Below are 26,958 nucleotides of genomic sequence, written 5' to 3' on the forward strand. Positions count from 1 at the left end.
ATTAAGTAGCCTTGCCGCACTAGACGAAAGACTGGCCATATAAAATATGTAGTAACATGAATATGTAAAATAATACCACTCGAGGGCCACTTAGGGCATACTTTGCCGGTTTTCCCTGTAAATATACCGCCCATTCGGTGCAAATGAGCGGCAGACACGGCTTCCACAAGAACTTGGAACAATTGAGTTATAGACAGATTGGGATAGTTGATACTATCCAGTGATAAACTCAAACCCTGTCCATAGGCACCCCCGATAAGGCAGGTACCAACAGAGAGCCATGGACTGATTTCATTGATTATTGAGCCGCTTATCACCGAAACCGTCGGTGATCGACAGCCCTAACCATTAGGGACTTTCCTGTCAGTCCACCCAATCCGCTTGCCCCGTCTTCTACGGAGCATGCATGCTAAGTGGAGAGCGACCAAAATCAGGTCGGGCGCGGTGATTTGTCCGTATTCAGCACGGCGTTGGCCCTCGTCATTTAATGATGAAACCTGGTTGGACTGTAGAGATCAGTGTCTTGGTTGATGGAGACATTCTGCTTTCCTCAGCAATCGAGAAATTGAGTATTTTCTGATAAGGATGGTGGGGAATTGACGAGTGGCCGCAGGCAGAGTAACATCGTTCGAGCTTAGTGAGGAAGGCCGAGGGCGGCTGCTGATGCAGCGACAAGAATCTCACCGTGCGTCTGATATGACAGGGTCATTGGCCGTCTCAGTTTATGTTTTTCAATTGGGTAATTCGGGAGATCATGGAAACCCCGGTAGAACATTCCATTCATGTGCAGATTATAGAAAAAACTCGGTGTGAAGTGACATGAATACTAGTAGTACACTTGGTCGATATCAGATGTTCGTTCAGGGACAAACGGTGATCTTCAGGACTCCGACGGTTCGTCTCCAGGAGAGGAATTGGATGGCCTCGTGTCTAAGGCACGCCCATGTGATGGCGACTAGTCAGGACTCGTACTAGTCTGGAAGTATCAGGGACAGAGCCAATCAGGGGCCGAGTGCAATACTTTTACCCCAAGTCGAGGTCCAGCGTGGGTCCTTTGCTTCCCTCTCAATTTCATTTTCCTTCAATCATCGTTCGGCCTTCATCCGGCCCTCCTCACAGGCTCCCAGATAGATTGATTGCATTGATGACTTGATCGTCTTCTTCACTGCTCTTGGGCCTTCTCGACCCGGGTACCCCTGCGCCTTCCCCCTCCTCCAATGCTACGCCAGCCCGGGTGAATGGCGATCGCCGGACCGATATCGAATGGATGATGAATGTCTTCCTTTCCACCAGACGGAGATATCCGTCCACCTCAAATTAATCCGCGATACAGAGGTGGAGATCAGCAGAACCCGACCAGAGGTCTTGTCCTAAACAAGCAATGACCATTTCCGCCGTAGCATCCGGGTCTAGACATGGGGCAGAGTGCTTGTTCCTCTCATCTCGTCAGCTCACCATTCAGGTACACTCGTCCATTGGGATCTTGGCGCCAACACCTTTACAACCTATTCTTACCCCGTAGTGGATGAGCTTGTAACTGGGCCAAGAAAGCTTACTGGATGACAAGGATCTTTGTCGCTCCATACCTAGAGGAGAAACACTACCTAGTGCTGCTGATGTGGACTGCTCCCCTGAACCGGAGTCCGTTGACTATCATCACGACCATCATGATGCCCACCAGGGCAGACAAAGCTATAAAGGAGCGCCCTCCAGCTGCCCTGACTTGCCCATCACTCTCTCATCCTCTTCAACAAGATTCTTGAGTTCGTCTAGGCTTGTGCTTGTCATTCTTTCACATCCAGTCTTTCGCTCCTTTCCCGTCGTCTCGACTTTTCGCCTAGAGAGCAATCACCATGGTTGTCTTGAGCAAAGTTGCTGCCGTTGCAGTCGGCCTCTCCACGGTCGCCTCTGCGTTACCCACGGGTCCCTCTCATTCCCCCCATGCTCGCCGGGGATTCACCATCAACCAGATCACCAGACAGACTGCTCGCGTCGGCCCTAAGACCGCCAGCTTCCCCGCGATCTACAGCAGGGCCCTTGCTAAGTATGGTGGGGCTGTGCCTGCACACATCAAGAGCGCTGTTGCCTCGGGTAGCGGTACTGTCGTGACTTCTCCCGAGCCCAACGACATTGAGTACTTGACTCCTGTCAACATCGGTGGTACGACTCTGAACCTCGACTTCGACACTGGCTCTGCCGATCTGTGAGTGATAGTCGGCTCTCCAAATTTTGAAAAATGCTCGACTAATGATAATCCAGCTGGGTCTTCTCCGAGGAGCTCCCCAAGTCCGAGCAGACCGGCCACGATGTCTACAAGCCTTCCGGCAATTCCTCCAAGCTCGAGGGTGCTAGCTGGGACATCAGCTATGGTGACGGCAGCAGTGCCAGCGGCGATGTCTATCAGGATACCGTCACCGTTGGTGGCGTCACTGCCCAGGGCCAGGCCGTCGAGGCTGCCAGCAAGATCAGCGAGCAGTTCGTTGAGGACAAGAACAACGACGGCCTGCTGGGTCTCGCTTTCAGCTCGATCAACACTGGTAAGGCATCCTTTGTGTGCACAACGCCGATGACTGGTGTTGGCTGACAAAGACTACAGTTAAGCCCAAGCCCCAGACTACATTCTTCGACACTGTCAAGAGCCAGCTGGACTCTCCCCTGTTCGCTGTGACCCTGAAGTACCATGCTCCTGGCTCCTATGACTTTGGCTTCATCGACAAGCAGAAGTTCACTGGTGAACTCGCCTATGCCGATGTGGACTCCTCCCAGGGCTTCTGGCAGTTCACTGCTGACGGTTACTCTGTCGGAAAGGGCGACGCCCAGCAGGCCCCCATCACCGGTATTGCTGGTGAGTCTCAATCCCAACGCAAATCGATAAGGACTGGACAGCTACTAACACCTCCCTCCAGACACCGGCACCACCCTCGTCATGCTCGATGACGAGATCGTCGACGCCTACTACAAGCAGGTTCAGGGCGCCAAGAACGACGCATCCGCTGGAGGCTACGTCTTCCCTTGCGAAACTGAGCTCCCCGAGTTCACCGTCGTGATCGGCTCCTACAACGCTGTCATCCCCGGCAAGCATATCAACTACGCCCCTCTCCAGGAGGGCAGCTCCACCTGCGTTGGCGGTATCCAGAGCAACTCAGGTCTCGGCCTCTCCATCCTGGGTGATGTCTTCCTGAAGAGCCAGTACGTCGTCTTCGACTCCCAAGGGCCCAGACTCGGCTTCGCTGCCCAGGCTTAAACGTCCAACTAATGCGGGCTCCGTGCTCTACTGCACGGCCTAACTCTAATGAACCAAACCCCTAGTGGGCGATCTGGTTCGATTTGTTGGCGATGAGTGATTTGATCTACCGATGTATCTATTTCTTCTTGTATATGGTGACCTTGATTTATGAGAGATGGTTTGGAATGCGGCACATATTGATGGATGATTGCGACTGTCTTCTTGGACCTCCTGTATATATGACCATGTCGATCGTTACACGAGAGGGCAGCTATCAATTACATAACACAATTCATCCTCTTATAGTTACACTCTATCTCATCCACGGATACGAAATTACTAATAGACAGGAACAGGGATACCGCCATGCAATTGCACTAAATCTCAAGCAGGCCCCGTTTCAGATATAATCAACCAAAACTCTATTCCCACCCCAGCCCTACAAGTGCAACTGTCCAACAATCAATGACATAACTCAATCTATATTTCTGAAACAAAGACATACAAAGACACACCCTTCAACAGCACTACAACTCCATCACATTCTTGAACCCCCTCACTCGCAGACATACATCCGAAACCCACCCCTCATGGATAAGAAAAACAGCACAAGCCCCCAAACCAACTCCCAACACAGATAAATCCAAAGATTACCTTGAATCTCTTACTATACTTAGTGACAAACAAAAAAAAAAAAGGCCACCATTGTCATAAATCAATCACATGTCGCCGACCAAACGCGAATCAGTCCCCACTCTCAGATTAACATTAAATGTAACGGTAAATCTCCGGCCGATCTCCGAGCTGTCAGATAAGGGTGAAACGTGGCGGAAACGGTTGACTCGGATGTCCCTTTAGTGGTAGATTGGGATACGTAGTACTTTTCTTTCTTATTTTATTTTATTTTTTTTGGTTTGTGGGGTTTTGTTTCGTGATGGTTTATTAGGGGTTGATAGGTGGATTCATGGAGAATTTTTTTTTGTGGGTGGTCTGAGTAGGGAGTTGTGGTTTATGTGAGAGGTTTTCTTTAATAGATTGTTTACTATTGTTTTGTTTTTTTGTTTTTTTTACTTAGTTTTGACTTTGGACTTGTTAAGGGAAAGTGACTATGGGGAGGGATTGAATTTTTTGATATATGTAATTGACAATGTCGATTGATGATATCGTAACGTTCATTTGTACATTAGGGTATTTATCTCCTTTAATCCATTGAATAATCGCAATTCCTATGTGACTGGGGGTCGATATCTGCCGTGATTTCATGTTGTTTACGATGATTGCAAAAATTGAGACGGAATGGTGCCACCGCCGGCGGACTCGAGATTGTCAGCGTGTCCGTCGTACTGTTCATTAAGGAGGACTTCGAGCATGTCGAATTCGCCCACCATCGGTCCTGTGCCCCCTAGACCTTGATCCACTAGGGTGGAGCTGTTGAAGAATTGGTCGAGTGGCAGGGCAAACCAGTCCGGCAGTCCGCCAGAGTCCTGCATCGATTGCGATGGAACGTTCGAGCCGTCCAGATCCCCTGCAGGGGGCGTTGCATTCGGGTCATAGTAGTTGTGGTACACGGATGGCGGTGGGGGCATGAATGAAACGTTAATGTTGGACGAGTTGATCGGCTGTGCCGGGATTCCAGCCAGTGGGTCATGCACCGAAGTCATCGGAGTGCCGGTCGAGTGACCATTACTGTCAACATAGCCCAAATTCTGTGTCGAGTTTTGCCCTGGTGTCCAGCCATTACTCGCGCCATCTCGGCGGTTCTCGCGGAGACGGGGTGATTGGGGTCGGGAGGTTGGCGCAGACGCGCGGTCGTGCTCGGCGTCGTTGCCACGATCCATCGGCGCGAATCGCAAGAATCGGGTGCGAATGCTAGTCGTGAGCAGCTCTAGCAGTCGGGCAATGGCGTGACTCAGGTGGACATCGTCTACCACATGTGTCCGTAATGCTTCCACGGTTCGGTCCTGGAGGTCCAAGGAGACACGAACGTCATCTTCTCTCGCACCAAGAGTGAATGTCTATTTTCGTTAGTCAATATGGCATAAACCCTGTAGACGATAAGGCATACCTTGAGAATGAAAATCATCCCAGACAAGATTCGGAAGTAGGTCCTGACGGGTGCATGCTTGAGGTGATCTCCAGGAATAAGCTCCTCCAGTACGGTCTGCAGAATCCTGCGCGACGCGTCAACAACCTCTTGGATATACTGTTCATTGACACGGTACAACTCCATGAGCACGTTGAACCAGCTATTGGCTGAAGTTGCCCCAGATCCTGGCCTTGCGTTTTGGGCGGCTTCGTTCGACATGGTCGTCCACCGATCAACTACAGCCTGTAGAGCCAGGGAATTGACATACAATCCTGGGGGATGTCAGTCTTCAGCACAGCAAAGGTTAGAAGAGTAACGTACGAGTATATTCATACTCAATCATCAAGAGCATCCTCATTGGAGGTGCAACTGGGATTGTCAGCGTTGACCCATGAACTGGACAATAGAAACTTACGATCAAGAGTGTCAATGTTCTGACGCCATTCCCGCAAAAATGGCTGGAATCTATCAATCTGATCTCGATATCGACCACTGCGGATCAACTCTGATGTTTGTTCGTTGGAGGCGAACAGCAGTTGGTTACTCTGATACATAATCTTTGTAATTCCGATCCAACAATCGTGCATTTTGTCAATGTTCGCATCGCCACCTTTAACATTGGCTACATTTGTCGGTTGGATGTCATTGGCGTATTGCGGGAGAGGAAGCATCGACGGAATACCAATGCGGCCACTGCTCTGCGTGTTGTACACAAGGATAAGGCGACGAAGCCGCCTTTTTCGCGTGTGCTCAGCTGGATATTCGCTCGCCGCCTTCGCGTCGTTTTTCTGATCGAACACACCCAGCTCGAATGCTAAGGCTTGTGCTGTGCTAAGTAACATCCAGGACATTCGATCGGACCGCCAAGCAGGTTCCAGCCACTTCTGAAAAGCAAGTCGGCCTTCTGCCGAGGTATTATGGTTACGGTTCAGGATATTGTCGGCGTCCATTTCTGAATCCTTTTCGGGCCGAGTCTGGGCATCCAAGTCCAGCAGTGTGTTCTCGTCGTCACCTGGAGGGAAATGTAAATTCCGTGGATGCCAATCTGTCAGGACCAATAGAGCTTCTATAGTTCCTAGGGATCGCAGATTGCCCTTGAGATTCACTTTCGCCGATGTGGGCGCTAGGTCGAACGAGCGTGGTTTACTGATTCCCATACTATCCCCACCGAACTTTTCTTGACCCCAAAAGAGACGCTCAATCATCCCACGTAGATACGACCAGAGCCGGTCATGGATGTAAAAGGAACGGGTATATGCTCCGTCTCCCTTAGGTTTCATATGTCGTGATGCTGTTGTAAGAATCGTAACAGCTAGCACGGGCTCGTCGGTGAGCAAAGTACGATGCGTAGAAGGATGAGAGAAATCAGGAATGACGATTGGGCTCAAATGAGCCAGATTTTTGTAGTAACTACCCAAGTCAGTGAGCGATGATATGAAAGAAAGAAAGAAACATACTATGCAACATAAGCCATGGCTTCCTCGACTGAAAGCCAACCAGCACGGACGAAACGCAATCGTGACCAGGCCTTGACAGCATCCGTAAACCCTGGGTCTGGAAGACTTTCCGAAGGACCTGGCTGGCCACGACCATCAGAGGCTTGATGATCTACCGAGCTCGATCCAGTCGTTGGAAAATAGTTATTCATCTGCATTCCAGACCGAGCTGGTCTCGAGAAAGAGCCTCCTGCGCTTCGGGGTGTGCCAGCCTGGGTAAGGGGTGACATGGGTGAGTTGAACGACGAGACAGACTGCCGGGCTGCGTAACGATTTTCAAGACTTTGACGGTTGAGATCTTCCGTCCGGCCTGCAGCCTCGGACAACAGGTGTAACGCATCGTGGCTGTTACTGATCGCAGGCGACAGCAGCTCAACCGCGGTACGATTCATCATGGTTTGCCCGCCGTCAAGACCATAACTGGTTGTTCGGTCCCCCAAGGGGTATACCAGTCGAGTATTCCGTGCATCGGGGAAGTGTGTGGTAGATGAAGGGGTATTTGACGTGAACTGATGGCTGCTGGTAGTGGGCTGGGGTACCTGGGAGGTGGCCGTGGGTGATTGCTCGGACGACCACTTCTGCTGCGGAATGGCACTATTACTCTCAAACGACGCCGGTTCAGGTTGCGCATAGGACGACGATCCATCACTAGGAGAATCATTGGATGCGGGATCCCCGATCATCATCCTCTTATCGCGTCGGAGTACGCCATCTACGGTCTCCTCGACTTCCGAGGGTTTGCGCTTGCGCCGGGTGGCGGAGAACTCGCAGCGCTTGCTTTCGCGACGACATCGTACACAGGGCGGAGGACGGGGATTGTCGACACCTACGACGCCTGTCAGCGGTCATCACTCTACTGAATTAAGGGACTAGGGGCATCGTATGATTGCGATGTGAGGACTGCGCTTACTGCCAAGATCACACTTCACCTTGCGTTTCCGACAAGGGTCGCATGCCTGATAACCGCGGCGATGCTGGGCCTGGGGCGACGGGGATTTCTGATTCTGGCTGTTTTGGGTATAGAGACCGGTGTCAGGTTGTGCATTGCTTGCTGCCATCATGTTCTCCAATCCTCCAGTCGTGCCGCCCTTTGCCGGCGCACAAAGTGGATTATGGTCAGGTTGGGGGTTGGAGAAAGCCGATGCAAAGCGAACGCTCCGTTAGAAAGCGGTGGGGTTAGCGGGTATTTATCAGGCACGACGACACGCCTTCTTTTCTCCCATGGGCAGGATTGGAATTCCTTCGGTATTCGCACAACAAGGGAACGGGTGGTCTTCCTTCAAACCATCACAAGAGTCAGTCAGACCGACAAGTTTGCAATTGGAAATGGAATTTGGAAGAAATCACAGTATCCACGGAAAGTCGATAAATGGGGAAGGAAATGCGGGGTAGCCGAACGTCAATTTTAATTATATTTGCAATGAATTCCCTGAACAGTGATATCTGTTATCAATAGGAATCCCCATTAGACTCGACACTAATGGCCTATTCCCCGTCGGTTCGCATTCCCGCCAGTCGTTATTTTATTTTTCTTGGTTCTTTTCGTCCCATTGTATGTCTCACTCTATTCAAAAATGCAGCAAATCGACAACAAGACACTATACAGATGAAAATGCTTGGACTTGGATATCACCCATCACAAAAGGCTACAGATGCAAAATAAATTCCACCCACATCGTAATTAAACAAGATAAAGAAGAAAAAGAAAAAAAAAATTCTACTGATCGTAAAAATAATCACAGCGGAGACGCTACGGGGTCAGCAAGATAAGCCCCCTTTCCGCAGATCCAAACCACCACGAGGGACTGGACCGGGTTTAGGCCACCTGGGAGGCTGACGTCGTGTTCAAGACAGGGATACTTTTCTTCCCCTTGTCAAGCGCGACGTCCCCATTGGATTTCACCAACGAACTCATCATTTTCCGGGGTAAGTTGGATTCGCTGTATGCAACGCTGTCTTCGCTCCCGCGTCTCGACATACTGGGGGTCAACCGGCCCGGTAGCAGGCCTCGAATCCCCCCAGCCTTCCGTGCGGGGATTTCCGCTGTCCCTGCCGTGAGCAAGTACAGCAGATACTTCAAGTTGGGGAGCGTGTGTCGAATGTCCAACACCCGTAGGCCCTGCTTATTCAGGAGAAACTCGATGTTTTTGTTCAGCAGAAACACCCCATATTCGAACCGGTAATGGACATTGACTGGGTACAGTGGGTATGTTCGTTGTGGGAGTGAGACTGAAACCGGGTCCTGGATCTGCGAGTTGGAGAGATACGGATTTATCGGATAAGGTATGGACACGGATAGATAGAAGGACAGCAGATAAACCAAATGTGCAGTATATCCCAGTGCGGCCGCAACAGTGTCCCGATGAATATCGGTGAAGTTCGAGTTCGGCAAGGCAATGCCCGCTATTGTAAACGCGAGCGGTTTGTCGGGGATCGGCTCAATGGGATAGATGGCCAGTAGATCCTCTGAGATGCGCCGGATTTGACCCTTGGAGTCTTCTGTCTCTTTTTCCAATAGTTTAGCGCTGGAGTGCAGCTTCTCCTGCGCATCGGGGAGATGACTACGTGCTCTTTCTTGCGTCTGGCGCCCACGCGCCATAGCCTCCCTCCTCGCGCGTAAACTGGCGACCAGTTCTTCCTTACGTTTCCTAGTCAGGCGAAGTTGTTTCCTCTCAGACACAACCGCCTGTTTCGTCAGGGTAACTTTATCCCGAGCTCGCGAAGCCTCGCTAGTCACGGCTAAAGCTTTCTGGTTCTTCTCCAGAATTGAACTTATCTGAGCCTCCAGCTTCTCCCTAGTGATAAGTGCGTCTTGAATGCACTCATCCAGGTTTGCCAGTCGCATCAGTGCGTCGTAGGACGAAGTCGGCAGCGCATTCCTATCGGAAGTTTTTAATGCTTTCGCAGGCAAAGGCACCCAAACCGGTGGAAGATCCGTCAGATTCCCATAAACACCGTCCGCAAAATGGAAAAGAACTGAATTCGACGGTAGCGGTTGGTGGAAGCTGTCCAACGACTTTCCTAGAAACTGTAGGGATTGTAGATGTAACTGCAATTCCACCAACAGCATGTACTCTTCCATAGCGGTCGTCTTCGCCCATAATTTCAGGGTGAAGCTATCCGATCGCGAGACCAACGGCCCGCACATGTTCAGGTCGAAGGACCGGAAGCTCGGGTTCGTTGCACCCTTCACGACCTCGCTCACATACACTGGTTCTTCGATCTTGTCGCAATGCATGGAGAACCAGGTATCTGCCATTCGACTCCTCGTGATATCCTCCAATTTTACTTGTCTTGCACGCGGATTGGGATCGCTCCAAGGTAAGGTGTTTCGTCTTTGTGGCTGTTGCCGGGGAGGCGGCTCGCGACTAATACACTTATCACCGGCTGCATTGACGGATTTGAGATTTGTAAACGAGCGCGAGTGGTTCAAGGGGCGACTCGCATCCTGTGCAAGGATCTTCGACGGCGATTGGAACGAGTTTGGGATGTCTTCGTCATCAATAGTTTTCCCCCGAGTCCTGCTCGGGGGGTCGACAACAAGATTACGAATCGAGATGCCTTGTAGATGGCGAAGCTTGCGGTTCTAGAAAACAAGCCTATCAGCTTACCCCCAGACCAATTGGCGGAGATTCTACTGCAGGATAAAATTACCGATGGGAACAGCCAAGATCTCTCGCGACGATTACCAGCATCATCATGGCCTATGCCTTCCGAGGTAATAGTCAGCGACATTGCGGCAGTTTGATCGTTTAGTTGATGTGCGCAATCATTATAGATGCAGTTCCAAAGACTATAGCTTGGAATGTAAGCAAATTCAGTAATTAAAGTATAACAAGGATGAGATGTGCGCTAAACTCGAATGCTCCTTTAAGAATGATGGGAGCTTAAACACAAGCATCCATTGCTCTGCGGAGGTTACGGGCGGGTTTGCCCATTTGGTTTGGTCGGGTTTGGTCTAACTCCCCGTCGAAAAATTGATCCGCGCGCTCTCACTTTCCAGCTTCCGACACTCCATCAACCTCACCTCACCTTTCCCCGAATCGTTATGCACTAGAGGGGGGAACACTCTACTCAACTTAACCTCAAGTTCGATCAATAAGAGAGACGCAGCAGTGCGTTTCTGGCCGCAATGGCCTCGCAGTCCGTCACTAAGCCGTTCCAGAAGATCCTGGACCCGACCAAAATCGGGACATGGAATGTCGTCCGTCGCCCGCCAGTCGAGAACCATAGCGTAATCCAGGGAAAAGCGCGGGAACAGAACTCGAATGCGTTCAAGACACATCAGTTGAAGGAGGGAGTCCGGTTACGAAAGGCCATCAATGCCATTACGCACGGGAAGAACATCTTCGTCTATCATAACATCCGCACCAACCAGGTTGTCTACTCATTGACGCGGTATCTGGAGGTAAGACTACCATTTCCATTCTAGTACCCGTTTTGTAATCCCACAGGAGCATATGCTAAGATGCATATTTCCCTAGAAAAACAATGTCCTCCGTCAGCTAGTATACCACGGCAAAAAGACCGTCCCCGCTACACTCCGAAAGGACATGTGGGTGCCTTACTACTCCGTCCATTTCAACGAACCCAAGGTTGGCCTCCGTGCCTACCATCTTCTCCGCGAATTTGCCGTGCAGCGCCAATTCGCCCCGCCTCGTGAGATGATCACGATCAGTGAAAAGTTCCTGGATCAGAAGCGGCCCAAAGACCCCGAAGGAGCCAAGAAGTTCGACGAGAAGTATGCAGACAAGGTCGGATGGCTGATGGAGAAGAAACACCGCGCTCGTGCTTTGATGGACCAGAAGGCTACTAGTGTTGCCGATGTGTCTGCCGTTTTGGCCATCCAGGAGGAAGAGATCGCGAATGGCTTCGCTGATGGCAAAAGGGGATACCTCACTCGCACTGCTAGACGGCGCCGCAGGGAGGCTCGTGCGAAGGAGACAGCCAAGGCCGAGGAGCAGGCTGAGCGTGTGGCTGAGTTGGAAAAGACCTTGAGCACATCCGAAGTCGAATACAAGGTCCGGGAGCCTGAAAGCACGAACGGGCTGGAAAGCAACGGCGTTAAGATCCTCTGGACTGATATTCACGATGCTCGTCTCGCCGAATCTTGGCCTGGACGTGTCCGCCACGGTGAACTCGACCTGACCCGCGGTCACGTTATACCAGGACAGAAGCCTAACTACGGTGTGGAAGTTCTTGCTGATGAGGCGTTTAAGGAGAAGAAGCCGGAGCAGAAGGCCTAAGGGCTAAAGAAGGCGTGTATTGAATACTGATGGAAACTTGTGTGGATATTACATTACATTGGAAAGATGTATTCGTTCTTCGCATATACAGATTTGTATTTTTAGATGATGCAATGGCGTTTAGCAAATTGTCAATTTATTACTACTTCTCCGCCTAGTTATAATATATATGGTGGAACATTAGCTGTAGTTCCGACTATCTACGAAGACCCGTATTAATTTCTCTTGATTTCAAATTTGGGGTTCAGATTTACAGCGTTATGTACCAATACAGGAGTAGCAGTCATTGTCCGAGGAGGTAGAACACGTATAACCGGGTTAGTACCGCTTTCTTCGGCTAATGGCATAAAAGCAGAGGATGAATACCTCTATGAGTAGATGAAGAAATAGAAGAGTGCAAAACCAGAGAAAAAGAAGAATCGGTAAAACCCACATGTTTGGGTCTAAAAGGGTAGGAAAAGAAGATGATACCGGTGACCGTGGGCTACCAGAGGTCCCAAGTCCCTGAACTGCGATCGACGCCAGTAAGTTGTTGAAGTGAACAAGGACGGAAAGAGAAGGTAACAAACAAACAAAGATGCAAATTCATTGTCTGGACCGAGATATGGACGTAGCTCAAATCTTTCCTCCCCCTCCCTTTCTGACACAACGCCAGTCGCGCAGGTGTTGCTACCCGACGCTTAGGGATTTCCGTTATTCACACCAGTCTTGTTCAAGTGACTGACGGCTGGTGCATCATTAGGGTCGTCCACTGACATCTCTGGCCCGGGTTCGCCGTCGACCATGTTTTGCAGATTTGCACCTTTGCCCTTCTCGACCGTTTCACTATCATCTGCAATGTCTGCATTGGCCATGCTCTTTCTTGCACTCTCGATGATCTTGTCTGCTTCGCTCACGCCGTGCTCAACAGCCATGGATGGATCGCCAGCCACACCAATTGGGTCAGCTGTCTTGTTGATGACCTCCTTGACACGATCCGTATCCAGTCGGATAACCATGCAAGAAAGGTTATCGGTACTAAACCGTGCAAGAGCATAATCGACCAGGATCTTAGATGCTTCCTGAGCGTCTGTGACATTTCGAACAAGATCCACAGCTTCCTGATCAGTACAGACATCCCACAGCTAATCATGATCATTAGCAACACTCATTGGAATATACAAAAGCCATTTCTTACCCCGTCGCAGGCCAATATGATAAATTCGTCAGAGTCCGGCTGAACCACGGTCTCTGTAGTATACGGATGTCCGGTGACGAGATCCTTGAGATAGGCATCACCTAGGGCTCTGGTCACTGCAAGAACGCCGTTTACTCTGTTATTAAGTATCAAACCCCCGGCGTTTGCTATTCTTTTGCCTTCGTTTTCGTCGCTACCTTTGTGATCGTAGGACAACCGGAGCGCCTTGCCGTTGCGACACAGGATTATACGAGCATCACCCACATTGGCCGTATACAAGACACGTTGCCGTATAGCTTTCTCTTGCAGTTTGGGCAGAATGGACGGACCAGTACTAGTTGTTTGGGTGGGTGTGTCATCGGCCTCTGAATTGGAATCGCCCTTCGCGGCTGCGGCTGCTGCGGGAGCAAGTGCGGAAGAGCCGGTTGCCGAATGCGAACTGGGGATCCGGTCTTCCCATCGCAGAAGGGCAATGACAGCAGTACACCCACTATTCTTCACAGGTAATTTCTCTAACTGCTGATCAACACTGGTAAATGTTTGGTCGAGAAGTTCCGGAACGGGTGTGTTGGGGTTCTTCTTCATTATATCCTCTAGAATCAGATGCAATTTCTTCCCACACCATTCAGCAGCGAATGTGCCGGCATGTCCATCGAAAATGGCGAAGTACCCATTGTCAGTTTCAACAACACTAGACGCTTCATCAGGAGCGAGGGAAGAATCAGTCTCGTTCTCGCCATCAGCCCGGGCTAATGGTGCGGGGGTCCCCAAAAAGTTGTAAAGATATGCATGGGTATCTTCCATAGTCCGGCGACATTTTCGATTCCGGTCTTCTGTGACACCAACTTTGAACGATGAGCGAGGAGTTGGTAGCGAATCGCCAGCCGAATTGTTCAATGACCCTTGTGGGACACTCAATGCCGGGTCCATGCTCCCAAGTGACTGCAACGTTTGCGGAGATCGAACCGTGTAATTGAACGACGAAGATTCACGAGGACTACTACTCAAACTCAGTGAATTCTTAGCGTTGGTGAAAAACGTCGCCGCTTTCGTGACTGTACTACTCCGGCGCTTCTTCTCCCCGGTAGGGCCCTGGTCTTCGCTAGTCCTTCTCGTAAAGAAACCACCGGACGGCAGAGACTTGCTGGTATGGGTTACAGCGCCTTCCTCGGGATGCACACTCAGAGATTGTGTATCGACAGCACCGGAATGTGGAACTGAGTTTGATTTGTCTTTGGGTGGGCTCGAGGAGCCACTGAACATTCTGTTCAGCAACCCACCCTGGCTCGAAAAACTTCTCCGCTTATTCCCTGCCAGCTTGATTGTAGGTATGGGACTGTGGTATTAAACCAGACCAAAGTTAGAGCGGAGAGGGCGGCGGCGGCGGCGGAAGGCGAAATCTGGCAAGGCCTGACGTAGTGTAGGAATTGCGGCGGAAGCGAGGGGAAAGAACTGAACAAGAAAAATAAAGATAGTGTCAGTGACTGAGCTTACTAGAACTTGCTTCCAACCTAAGTAGGTTGAAGGGTAATGATTGATTTCCAAAACTCAGGTGATATCCAAGAAGCGGTTGTATCAGATGACGAATGTCTGGGCGTCTGCGTGGTCGAAAACCAACAGGCCCATGACATATAGTGGCCCTTCTCTGCCAGACATACAAAAAACATCGCGAAAAAACAGTGACTAGTAGGAAATAGGCATGGATTTGAAGGGATCATCACAAGTCACACTATCCAACTAAAACTGATTTGTCACCTTGAATCAGGCACCATGGGGGCACATCATGATCAACCCCACTGCGCAGCGACATGGAAACAACAGTGTGCTAAGCCACTGGGCGGGATTTGGGTAGGAATTAAATAACACTCACGAGGAAGACAATCAGATAAAAATCAAAGCTCCAAGGTTTCTGGATGTAAAAGTGTTGAAGACGTATTCCGGGTTGAAGTACGGCGAGCGCGGGTTGGTTAGAGGTGGGATCGATGGCATTTATTATTAGTAGTTCGTAGTAGTTAGTTCATCATTGCTGGGAAAGCACCTGGCACTCAGGTTACTTTCCCACTCCCGTCCTTCGCGCTAAACCCAGGTCGGGGAAGAGTTTTAACTAATCACGCAGGCAGTTGAACGCCAGTGCCGGAAGGGCGGAAGACCGCCCAGACTATTTTACTAGTACTAGTAGTTGAGGACGGAATGGGACCTGTGGATCCCCCCCAAAGCAGCATCGCATCACTTACAGTAGTGAGGCAACCCGTTTGCTTTTTCCCCCTGGGACTAAGTAGGGGTCAAGGATCATAAGATGCCAATCTATACGATATGATCTGATATGGTATGTTATATCGTCTAACCAGTGTGCCTTGCTTTTCCTAGTTCGTATTTATTGATTGTTTTCTCGTATTGTACGATTCGGATGATTTGCGTACAGATGTATAGTATATATATAACTGACGACTTACCTTGTAACCTATACGGCGAAGAATTTACAGGCCGTAAGTCATAGAAGCATTGACCATATCGCAAAAAGTGTACGCCTGAGCATAAGACACCCTACCGTATCGAGCGAAAATTCTGTATAATCTGAGCATCCTGGAACCTACTCATACACTCATATAGAAACCTTCGGGGACAAACCCCGGACATTGTGCTGTGTAGACATATCATGACCTAAGTTATAGGTACGTACAGTACGAGATAGATAGCACCAATAGGGAGGCTTTCAATCCCACGAACTGAAATCCCCAAACCCTCCCCTGCTTTTGAACTTCTTCCGCATCGGCTCGGGCTCAGCCTCTTCGTCTACAAATTCCACGATTTCATCCTCTTCTTGAGCGGCTTGATTAGCCAACGCAGCCTTCAAATACTTTCCGACTCCGCTCGAAGCATCGCCGCCAGCTCCTGAAGAGCCTGGGCCGCGCACTCTTTTGCCTGTCCAAGTAACTTGGTCGTCATCTTCCTGCTGAGTTTTCCCGTCTTCTTCTGTTAAATCGGCTGTTGTATTCTTCCCTGACGTCTCTTCCGCCTTTTTCTGATTCAAAAACTCCTCAAAGGGGTCCACAAATATGGTAACATCTGTGATGCGAATGTCTGGAGTAGGCCTATTAGTTGATGCATTGACCGGGTGCGTTTCCAAGTTGTTTAGGGTGGTGGACGAAGGAGTCGGATCGTCGATTACATGACCGAAAATAGTATGCTTGTTGTTCAAGTGTGGGAGAGCACGGTACGCAATGAAGCTAGTAGAGCAAAGTTAGCACAGGCCGTCTCGATCAAATTTCTGACAGTGTGGGGGTCAAAAAAGAGGCAAACAATTGGCAACTTACAACTGACTACTATTCGTATTCTTGCCTTTATTGGCCATGCTGAGAGTCCCTCTGGAATCATGTTTCAAAGGTCCCTCGAATTCATCATTGAAGTATTTACCCCAGATACTTTCACCACCTCGACCAGTACCCGAGGGATCTCCGCCCTGGATCATGAAGCCCTTGATATTGCGATGGAAAGTGACATCTTTATAATATCCCTTTTTAGCCAATTTGATAAAGTTCCACACGGCCTTTGGCGCGTATTCCGTCTGTAGCTCCAAGTTAATGTCACCGGATGTAGTTGAGATTCGAGCATAGCCCTTTTGCTTTATACGCCCCCGTTTTAGCATGTATTCCTCATCTGAAAGGAGCGCGAGCTCGGCAGAGGTATGTGGAGTTAAACCAGTACTCGTGAAGGATGCCGCAGCCAGACCCGTAGTATGCTTGGCTGCATTGTATGGTGTAGGTTTCCCAGATTGGAACGAGGCTGTTTTGGACTGAGTACTTGCAGTCGTACTACCATCAGCCTTCTTGGCAACAGCAGCAGAGCCAGCTCGCTGCGCTCTCTCCGAACGGGCTTTAGCCACGGCCTCCTTTGCCTTCAAGATTTTCGCCGAACTTCCCAATGCGCTGGCATTAACATTGGACTCTTCCTCTTTTTGTCCAGGCACACTTTCGCCTTCCTTCAAATAATTAAAGGAGCTGAGATTCCGCGACTCGATATTCTGTGGATCCTGTAGTGTAATGATGTCCTTGCGTCCAAATTCCTCGTCCGTGACGAGGTCGCGCCACAGCTTCCCCTTGATATTCAACCGCTCAACGGTGTCCCAAGCGAAGACATTCCCGGTGTTGCGCAAAGCGACAATGTGTGTGTTATCCGTCAAGACTTTATAGGTTACTGGGTCGACGTAATCACCCGATTCATTCTTCGCGATGTTGAGCTTAATCAGGTCGGAGTTTTTCAGCGGTGTACCGTCTACCGGATTCTTTCCATGTTTCTTGATCCAAGGGAGGATATTGGTGAGGTCGAAAATTGTCCCGGAATGCGTGCAAACCGGGTGGGTGAATGGCTGCAGTGAAAGAGAGCAGAAATTGAAAGGAAGGCGTTTGAAGGGTGCGTTGTCTCCTCCTTTCGCCCCCCCTTGTCCGGCGCTCGCAGAGTACGAATCACCCGATGCCCACTCAGAATGTGTGATCTGTTTTGAGCTTTGCGATCAGTAACCAGTTTATTAGACGGCGCAGAACAAATCTTTAATGAGGTGTATCATACGTAAAGCTTGTCCGTCCCTACCAGGCAAATGGTCTGTTAGCATTAAGATTGAAATTTAAAGTAGCCAGAATGCTGATTCACTAAACTGACCTTTCCCCATCTTGGTGATGAAGTTTTATGTTGATATTCTGAGTGAATCTTCGCAAAATGCGACCGCTGGCCGCGCCCCAAGACATGATGTATTGCTCCGGGACTAGATGCGGATCTAACCAAATCGGGCTAGGTTCACATGAGGGATAGATCCATTTAACATACTCCGTACAGGTTGACATAGGCATCAGGTGCTAGATAGTGGATCAAGAAACCATGGATCTGTATTTCATTTGCTAGGCAGTGCATTGGCCTTGGAAGAACTACATATGATACAACCCGCTCGTTCCTGAAAATCATTTCGCCGTAGTGCGGCCAACCGGCTATGACTAGCATGATATGATGCATTTCGTTGACACTGCAGAAAGGGGTATACCCTGAATCAATCCCGCTATTTCTTTTAGTAAAACCCGTATAACGCCATAAATTAAGCTGTTCAGTCGTGAAGTAAAGGGCAAAGGCCACCACGCATGCAATATCAAGCAGAGGATGGTTGGTAGCGTAGAGGCACCACCCAGCGATTGCCAAAGTCAATTCCGTGCCGGCGACGTGTCCCATATTTCCTCCACACAATCTGAGGAATCCCAATGTCTGCTACGGAAAGGCTCCAAGTAAGACCCTCCCCGGCTAGCAGTGCATTTATGATTCCAGTCTTGGGTGCTCCGAGGCAGACTACTGATTTGGAACTGACGCACACCCGGCCTCCCTCCATTACGGTCACCTCACCTGTAGTTGGCTTGTGTTAGTAACGGTACTAAAAGGTGCCTATCGATGTAGGAGGGACTTACCGCTCGAAGCTGAGAAGCCCGAAGGAACGTCAACGGACAGAACTTCGAGGTTACTTCGGTTGGCCCAGGCGATCATCTCAAAGGCCACAGCTTGATCGTCGGTGCGGAGATCATCAAAGGCTATGTGAATACCGAATAGAGCATCTAGGACTAGATCAGGACTGAATTCAGAGGTTGAAAGCCGCGTTGATAAATCTTCCCATCTGTGCACACGTCCACCGATCTTCTTGAAAACATCAATCTGCTTGCGGCAGCTCTCAAGTAATTCATTTTCGTGTTCAATACCAAGCATACAGACAGTCACGCGGTGTCCTCTATTACGGAGGTGACGAGCAGCAGATACGGCCCTTGCGCCAGTACGATGGTTGCCGGTCAACACAAGCATGGTAGGCGCAGCGGCATCATTAGACAAAAGGCCAACGGCAGCTTCCGCAATGCTTCTCCCAGCGTTTTCTGTGATCATATCTTCAGTCAGGCCAAGTTCAGCGACCGCAATTTGCTCGACTTCGAGGGCTTGTAGCGGGCTCACAGTCGGACAACTTCTATTCGTTGTAGTGAGGCGCAAGGAAGCTCCAGGAACGCCGGGTCCGCTAATAGGCGATGCCGAAACTGAAGCCTTACTTCCAGGCCGAGGACTGGTAGTACGAGAAGCGCTGAGTTGGCCACGCCCAACAGTGTTAATCTGGGGAGGTACCAGGGGTTGTCCTAGAATGCCACTTCCCTTCCGGCTCTGGGCTCGTGCTGACCCTCTTGAGAGCTCGCGTCCTGAGTAGTTTCCACTGCTCAGTTTCGCGTCGCTTGGCTCCTGGTCAGTGTCTCCGGTTTCACTACCTGGAGGACTATCAAGCACATTCTCAGTCCAATGCAAATTCTTCCCTCCGTTTGTGCCCGGCTTGGGGACCCTTCTATTAAAACTAACCAATCGTGCTTCATCTGCCGTGGTGTCGTCATTTCTAATCTCTTCAAAGACTCTTCTTTTGTCGAATTTGGAGAGATTACTTTGAAAATCGAAATCACCCAGTTCTTGAATGTCGGTAGCATCTTCTGTTGCCCAACCATTGGGATCCTCCGCATAAGAGCCGCGGTTCTTCTTCTTCCGACGCCGTGAGTTAGGCTCTCTTTCTCTGTATTTTTGTGGACTAGCAGGCTCTACAAAGGCAGTCTGACGCCACCCTCGGGTCTTCGGGTTTGTATTCGCCGCGCCATCATGCTCATTAACAGGCGTTAACCCTGAACGCTGGGATTTGTTCTGACCAACGCGACGAGTACCCTTTAGGTTGACCTGGCTGGCAGAGCGTTGTGCAGTTGTAAACTCATCACTGCCTGCAGGAACAGACCCATGCAACTCGTTTCCCTGAGACGCATTGTGAGGCTCATTTACTCTGCCATCTACATTCACCTCCAAGTTGCTGAACGGTTCCGTAAGGACTGCAGATTGATCACGCTGGACCTGATGCGGAGGATGGATATTCTGAGAAGCTGGAGAGCTCAATCGGTCGATCGGAGCGGGTTGAAGCTGCGGCCCTCCTGGTCTTGGGCCCTGGCTGAATTGCTCAGTAGATGGTTTGCTGAAGCTTAAGATGGCCGGGTCAACAAATGGTTGTTGTGCCGGTACCACAGGGGGTGCACGGGCTATATTATGGCTCTCTCTGCCTGGCTGCTGATTATGCGAGGGCGCATTGGGGTTTGGTCCAAGAGAGAGGTCGGCAATGTCGGTAGCTTCAATGAAATATGTGGGAAATTTCTGGGGGCTCCACGAAAGTGCGACTAGCAGCCGCATATTAGACCGATACAGGAAAATGTCATAGGATTTTCTTCACTTACCATCCCGCAGCATCAGACGTTGTCCTATGACATTGGCCACGACGCCTTGGGCAGTTGCATTAGGCGGAGTTCTCAGCGTCACAAGAACGTTGTATCCAATGAATTCGGAAGCCATGGTGAATAGTCACTCAGTATACAATCACCCTACTATCGCCTATCTGACAAGCATGCCAAAGACTGGCGAAAGGGAGCAGGGGAAAAGTAGAGCAAATGTTGGTCCTGTTGTACAGCGTCGCAAAAGTGAATTGTCAGCTCGTTGCTACAGCTCTATCCGACGTCACGTGCAGTGCTAAAAGATCTTATCGATAAGCAGGCGCGCCCAAGTGGGGTGGCCTACAAGGTTCCTACTTTAGTTCGGTATATTTCAAATCTTACCACGAGGCGAGGCCTCCTGTCGGTAACTTTTGATCCTCCAATTGAATTGGTTATTTAATCTCATGTTCCAGATTACTATGGATACTTCAATAGGATTTGCAGTACTACTAACTAGGGAGGGTTAGTGAACAATATGATTGGTCTCAATTCAACTGTCATTGTGCATGCGCTAGTACTAGTAGTAGTAGTATATGTGACTTTCATCTCTCACATGATATCAACAGTAATCAAACTTAAACCCACAATGGTATCATTTTACATGCTTACCCGTAAAGGATACGAGCTTTTAAACAATATGTAGATGCAAAACAGCGATGAAAAAGGTAATAATAGAAGTGTTATGTATATGCCACATGGCAAGTGAAATCTCTTACCCTTATAGATAGTCTAAATAATCATCTTCGAAGTCGTCCTCAGGGTAATGACCAGGAATAGTCCGTTGCCCGCCTTTCGGCTTGAGCACGTCAGTAATACTGGTGAGTTTAGAGTAAAACTCGGTGACTTTGGGATGTACCATGACCTTTCGTGCATCGAACCGTGTGACTTGAAGGCCTTCCTTGGAGGTTGCACGACTCAGAGCAACGTAAGCCTGACCCTTTTCGAAAACCCGTCCAAGATCGACTTTAACTCGCTGCAAGGTCTGACCCTGAGCCTTGTGGATAGACAGAGCCCATGCCAGAATCAATGGGACCTGTGCACGCTGAGCCTGAACCTCTCCGTTGGGAAGTTCGATCTTCCATGTTTCTGGTTGGCAAAGCAGGTGCCTTTCGGTTCCATCCGGCTGTACAAAACAGACAAGAGGCCATTTTCTGCTCACCACGACGCCCCCTTCTTTGTGAGAAAGAGACTTAAGCTTCTTGCGGGAGCGATTCATCATCTCCTCATCGCTTTGGGCTCCCTGGTCACCAGCGAAGTCGCTTTCATTCTCGCGATAGAAATCGAATGTTGCCTCATCCATAAATGCGACCACTCGTCCAATTGATCCATTGACGAGCGTATCTTCCATATTTTTAATGAGCATGACTTGTGCTCCTTTTTTGAGGTGGATTACTTGTGGAGCCATGCAGTTGGCCAGCAGTTTCTCACGATACTGTGCGTCTTGAATTGTACCCGAATCTGCGGCATTGAAAGTCATCACTTCGCCGGACAGTCTTTGCATTCTTGCACTGTTTGCATGCTCTACCTCTTGACGTGTTGGGAACCTAAGTGAATCTATGTTAGTTCCCGTGTAGTCTTCTAATGGGATGACCTTACAGCTCCGTAGCTTCAAGAGAATCATGAAAGTCAAGTGGCCGTGAGAGGTGTTTAAAGGTATCGATTGTACGCGGACTGAGCTTTCCAAGCCTCATTTCATTGAGCATGTTTGCAAAATCAGGATCTGCTTGACGGAAAACAGTGGTCAAGAGGATTGTGTGTTGTATAGAGGTATTCCAGGTAGCAGCAGAAAATGAAAATTTTGCCTCTCGATTGCTGCCATCAGGGACCGGAGGCAATTGAAAGAAGTCGCCCGTAACGACAAGTTGAATGCCGCCGAAAGGACGGCCGTTGTTTCTAATCTTTCGAGCAAGCTCCTCGAGCTTATCGAAGAGGTCTCCGTCAACCATAGACACTTCATCAATAATCAGAACCTTTGTACGTAGCCAACGGTTCCGGCCTTTGGGATTTTTCTTGACCTGTAATGTGTCAATATAAGTACCTTTCGACAGGGCATGGTGCAAATTGTGACCTTCTTAACAAGCTCAGGGACAGGCTCTTTGCCTAATCCTATCCCTGCGAAGCTGTGGAGGGTAACACCCTCGATGTTACAAGCGGCAAGACCCGTTGAAGCAGTCACTGCCACTCTGTCAGGCTCTCTCCTGTACTTGTCGCGAAGTTTCTTAATAATTTCTCTCATGAGAACTGATTTTCCAGTTCCGGCGGAACCGGTGAAGAATATACTCTTCCCTTGCTCAACAACGGCATTAAGTACGTGTTTCTGTTCATCACTAAGGAATAAGGACGCCATCTTAGGACGTGGGCGATGTTGCACAGAATCGGTCTTCTGATTCTTATACTGTCGGCGTAGTTCTTTCTGTTCCTCCTTGATTGCGCTTGCCGATTTGTTCCATATGGCAGTCGGCTTTGGACGCACAGGTGTCTCTGGCTTGTACTGCACGGCTGGTGCTGGCATCGACTCCTCTTTCTTAAGCCACGGTAGAGTTCGTGAACTGGTAGGTTTCTGAAAGTGAGATGGTGGTGAGGATGACCAAGGAACTGGTATGCTGCTGGATGGTACCGGATCATCAGGAACTGGAGGCAGCTCGGGGTACTTTATCTCCAAGTCCTCATTCTTTCTCGTGGGTGTCGACACTTGAGCCGGCTTGATCGTGTGCGTCGCCAAGGTAGTTGAGTTTGTACTTTCAAATGGTATCTGTCGCCCATTGTTCGGCCTCACAATTTTTGGTGGTGGTATAAACGGTTCTGGCTCGCTATCCAAATCAAGATCATCATCGAAATCATTCTCATCAAAGTATACAGCGCTGTGCAAAGACCCTAGTGCAGATCCCCCAGCATTGGCCATTTCGATTTTCCGTTTGACTCCTACTGACTGCGGCGGTGGTTTCGATGGTTGAATCCCATTGCTGTGAAGAAGGCTGGACTGAAGGGGTTTAGCAGATCCTCCCGAATGGTCTTGTACAGCTTTCTTGAACATTACGGTCCCTTCCGGCGCTGGTCAGGCAGTCGAGTATCTGCATGCAACCTGCAATGTCAATTTTGGACCATGTGAAATTACTTGATGAATTAAAACCAGACCCCTTTTAGACATACACAAAGAGCGCAAATTGGAGAAATATGATTCAGTGGTACATCACTTTATGAAATCAATACCATTGATTGAGGACTTTCGCGACCCGCGCGTTCTAGAATAACTGACGCGCTTCATATCACACGTGATTCCGATAAGGGCTGCCACACAGGGCAAGTTCATTACCTTACTCCAGCTGTTATTCCAAGATGCCAAAGGCAACACCAAAGAAACAAAGAACAGTTGCTATGGCCTGAATTGCTAATAAGAATATTTCCTGGCTTAGAATGCTCACCTTTACGTTTCTTAAGTATGCACAGCACGTTTAGCCCTTCTAAAAAGTACTAGGATCACGTGATAACGCATCACGAAAACGCGCCAATGCGGCATCGGAAGTATCAAATCAACCCATAAATGATTAAGGCTGTTTTTATGTGCTGCCAATCATGAAGGATGGCAGAGAAAGGTGCCTCAAGTATGTACATGATCCACTTCCTGTTATGGCGATATGACATTATATTAATAATACGGCAGACAAGGAGCATCCTCTTGCGGGGGTGGTCCTGTGCTTCACGTCCATTCTACCAGAACAGCGGGTTAGTGTGTTTTCCTCGAAGATCTATGATGCTCTCACTTCGTTTCCCATATTCTTATCAGTAAATGGTCGTGACAACTGACAACGTTCCTCGGAATTAGACTGAATTGGCTACAATCGCACGCCAAATGGGAGCGACTCTCAAACTTGACCTAACCTCCGATGTTACCCATCTGATTGTGGGCGAGACCAATACTGCGAAATACAAATTTGTCGCACGAGAACGAGCAGATGTGACTGTTCTTAAGCCTGAGTGGGTAGAAGCGGTCCGCCAATCATGGATGCAGGGAGAAGATACAGACGTCCGAGGTTTGGAAGAACAATACAAATTCCCGACGTTCGCCGGATTGTGCATATGTATAACCGGCTTCGAGGATAGTAAGTGGAAGTGGACAATGTTTACGCCGTATCGGCGCATACTAAAGACTTTCTTAGTGGCATTCCGAAACTATATTCAAGACACAGCCGTTGCACAGGGTGCCGAATTCAGGAAAGATCTTACGAAACAAGTCACCCATCTTGTCGCACGAGATACGGAGAGCCAGAAGTACAAATTTGCGACTCAATGGAATATCAAGGTCATCACCGTGAAATGGTTCACCGACAGTATAGAGCGTGGAATGATCCTGGAGGAGACATTGTATCACCCGCTTGTGCCGGAAGAACAGCAGGGTGCGGGGGCCTGGAACCGCGCACTGCCTGCTGTTCGGGAGAAAGATCCGGGTAATGAAGGCTCGTCGAATCCTCGCCCTAGAAAGTTGCGCCGCATCGCAAGTGCCAAATTGGTAGACCAGAACGAAGGGATCTGGGGTGACATCGTAGGCACCGGGTCCAGAGGAAGTCAACAGAAAGATGATAGCCAATTACTCGTCAAACGTGCATCTATGGTCCAAGAGGCCAAGTCATTCGCCAGTGAAACTACCTTTGCGGAGCCCCAGGAACAAAGCAATGTTGATAAGTTCCAGAGGCCTCGCCAGCAGTTTTCAGAAGCGGCCAGCCACCGCGATGGCTTTTTAGACGGTTGTTATTTCTTCATTCATGGATTCTCTTCAAAACAAGTATGTTTGTGTGCGCAATTGTTTTTATTCTTATATCTAACCACGTCGCAGACGAACGTCCTCCGCCAACACCTTTCGTTCAATGGAGCCCAGTTGGTCGGCTCATTGAGCGAATTCTCTCGGCCCGACATTCCTAAGAGAGGCCATGGTCTCTACACGATTGTCCCCTACAAGATGCCTCGAAACCAGGTTCCATCTACCGATGACCTAGCATTTGAATGTGAAGTTGTAACCGATATGTGGTTGGAAAGATGCCTTGATGCCAAGACTCTAGTGCCCCCAGAATCACACATCGCAAACACTCCAATTCCTTGTTTCCCTATCCCTGGTAAGTCCCTATCCCTTGTTCACATATAAATGCGCAGACTAACCAGAGTAGGGCTCGACAATATGAAAATCTGCTCTACAGGGGTCTCTCGTATCGACCTTCTACATCTATCAAAACTTGTAGGTCTGATTGGTAAGTTCGAACTGCATTGCTAGGGCTTCTTCGTGAACTGATAATTCCAGGTGCAACCTATAATGAATACCTGACACCAACTGCATCTGTATTGTTATGTAATGATCCTGGTTCTGCAAATCAAGAGAAGCTACGGCATACGCAAGAATGGAACGTTCCCGCAGTCACCGTCGATTGGTTATGGACCTCCATCCAAAAAGCACAGAAACAGCCATTCGAACCTTTTCTGATTCGCAAGTCAACCTCACAGAGCAGCCGAGACCCGGAAAAGCGAGTTGGCTCTCTCCCGGACCAGAGGGAACAGTCCCAGGAGCTCAACAAACGCAATAACGCAACCAAGTCACAGATCCACATGGATCACCCCCAGACCAACAAACTCACCAGACAAACATCAAAGGAAACAGACAAAGTTCCTTCACGCCATTCAACACCCCTACAAGAAAACTCCGGAATTCTACAAAAAGAACCCACTATAAGGGAATCCCCCACAAAAGAGCCGAGCCAACAACACACAACATACGTATCACCAAGAAAACGCCCATCCTCAGAACAAGCCATACATCCAACCTCCCTATCAGCAATCGAAACAACGCTGAGCGGATTCCTCCAGCAGGCACGAGCAGCGAACTCGCGCTCCGCATCAGACATAGGAGAGAACGGTGACCGCCCCCGTTCAAGGCGCAGAAAACCTCTTCTTGGAAGAGCGCCCTCTCATGCCTCTGTCCGTTCCATCGAACATAAAGGTTTCTCTCGCGCGAGCTCAATCGATACACTAAACGAGGATGGGTGCGGAAGTGCGATAGACAGCATCAACACAGATGGAATTCCCTCCCTTGTGAACAGCGGAAGATTCGATTTCCTCGAAGGAGACCGCATCAATGAAGAAGAGGAGTCTGAAACACCGCCTCCAATGACGCAATTGAACTACGAAGATCCGGATGCCGTCGCAATGCGCGAGAAGTTTCTCCATCAGGCGGGCAAACTCGTCGATAAGAAACCTGCTAATCAGGACCTAATTGCGGGTGAAATTAAGGAGCTGGAAAATGTGGGCTGGGGGTCTGGTCGGAGGACGAGAAATGCGGGCAAGGTTGCAAAGGATAATACTTTTTAGATCTTGTCGGAAACATTTGTTTGGCGTGTATGCTCACGTTCCTAATGATGGTTTTGGCGTGGCATAGATAGCATC

General features: G+C 49.5%; 8 protein-coding genes across 8 annotated transcripts; 3 read left to right on the plus strand and 5 right to left on the minus strand.

Moving 5' to 3' along the window:
• Positions 1 to 1,853: 1,853 nt before the first annotated feature.
• Positions 1,854 to 3,244, plus strand: ABOM_002960 (pepsin-like aspartic protease; the record flags this gene model as incomplete). Its single annotated transcript, XM_022530090.1, has 4 exons — positions 1,854 to 2,203; positions 2,260 to 2,537; positions 2,597 to 2,845; positions 2,907 to 3,244. The coding sequence occupies 4 exons, from the start codon at positions 1,854 to 1,856 to the stop codon at positions 3,242 to 3,244; spliced, it is 1,215 nt and encodes a 404-aa protein (XP_022392588.1).
• Positions 3,245 to 4,494: 1,250 nt separating this feature from the next.
• ABOM_002961 (Zn(II)2Cys6 transcription factor domain-containing protein) lies at positions 4,495 to 7,866 on the minus strand (the record flags this gene model as incomplete). Its single annotated transcript, XM_022530091.1, has 6 exons — positions 4,495 to 5,241; positions 5,292 to 5,584; positions 5,634 to 5,681; positions 5,728 to 6,722; positions 6,770 to 7,634; positions 7,719 to 7,866. 6 exons carry the CDS (start codon positions 7,864 to 7,866, stop codon positions 4,495 to 4,497), a joined length of 3,096 nt encoding a protein of 1,031 aa, XP_022392589.1.
• A 758-nt stretch (positions 7,867 to 8,624) lies between these two features.
• ABOM_002962 (putative UV radiation resistance protein (UVRAG)) lies at positions 8,625 to 10,543 on the minus strand (the record flags this gene model as incomplete). Its single annotated transcript, XM_022530092.1, has 2 exons — positions 8,625 to 10,394; positions 10,463 to 10,543. 2 exons carry the CDS (start codon positions 10,541 to 10,543, stop codon positions 8,625 to 8,627), a joined length of 1,851 nt encoding a protein of 616 aa, XP_022392586.1.
• A 397-nt stretch (positions 10,544 to 10,940) lies between these two features.
• ABOM_002963 (mitochondrial 54S ribosomal protein mL67) lies at positions 10,941 to 12,054 on the plus strand (the record flags this gene model as incomplete). The annotated part of the gene is made up of 2 exons (XM_022530093.1): positions 10,941 to 11,216; positions 11,293 to 12,054. 2 exons carry the CDS (start codon positions 10,941 to 10,943, stop codon positions 12,052 to 12,054), a joined length of 1,038 nt encoding a protein of 345 aa, XP_022392587.1.
• Positions 12,055 to 12,734: 680 nt separating this feature from the next.
• On the minus strand, positions 12,735 to 14,494 carry ptcG (type 2C protein phosphatase PTC1; the record flags this gene model as incomplete). Its single annotated transcript, XM_022530094.1, has 2 exons — positions 12,735 to 13,178; positions 13,232 to 14,494. 2 exons carry the CDS (start codon positions 14,492 to 14,494, stop codon positions 12,735 to 12,737), a joined length of 1,707 nt encoding a protein of 568 aa, XP_022392585.1.
• Positions 14,495 to 15,944: 1,450 nt separating this feature from the next.
• Positions 15,945 to 20,614, minus strand: ABOM_002965 (YjeF-related protein N-terminus domain containing protein; the record flags this gene model as incomplete). Its single annotated transcript, XM_022530095.1, has 7 exons — positions 15,945 to 16,458; positions 16,546 to 17,723; positions 17,798 to 17,814; positions 18,060 to 18,081; positions 18,585 to 18,613; positions 18,676 to 20,442; positions 20,500 to 20,614. 7 exons carry the CDS (start codon positions 20,612 to 20,614, stop codon positions 15,945 to 15,947), a joined length of 3,642 nt encoding a protein of 1,213 aa, XP_022392567.1.
• Positions 20,615 to 21,250: 636 nt separating this feature from the next.
• Positions 21,251 to 23,566, minus strand: ABOM_002966 (DEAD/DEAH box helicase; the record flags this gene model as incomplete). Its single annotated transcript, XM_022530096.1, has 3 exons — positions 21,251 to 22,076; positions 22,129 to 22,547; positions 22,601 to 23,566. The coding sequence occupies 3 exons, from the start codon at positions 23,564 to 23,566 to the stop codon at positions 21,251 to 21,253; spliced, it is 2,211 nt and encodes a 736-aa protein (XP_022392583.1).
• Positions 23,567 to 24,112: 546 nt separating this feature from the next.
• On the plus strand, positions 24,113 to 26,883 carry ABOM_002967 (BRCT domain protein; the record flags this gene model as incomplete). Its single annotated transcript, XM_022530097.1, has 7 exons — positions 24,113 to 24,134; positions 24,194 to 24,255; positions 24,356 to 24,632; positions 24,690 to 25,312; positions 25,364 to 25,640; positions 25,692 to 25,772; positions 25,823 to 26,883. The coding sequence occupies 7 exons, from the start codon at positions 24,113 to 24,115 to the stop codon at positions 26,881 to 26,883; spliced, it is 2,403 nt and encodes an 800-aa protein (XP_022392584.1).
• Between the last annotated feature and the right edge of the window lie 75 nt (positions 26,884 to 26,958).

Source organism: Aspergillus bombycis (genome assembly GCF_001792695.1).
Source record: "Aspergillus bombycis strain NRRL26010 chromosome Unknown contig00013, whole genome shotgun sequence".
NCBI classification, from domain to species: Eukaryota; Fungi; Ascomycota; class Eurotiomycetes; order Eurotiales; family Aspergillaceae; genus Aspergillus; species Aspergillus bombycis.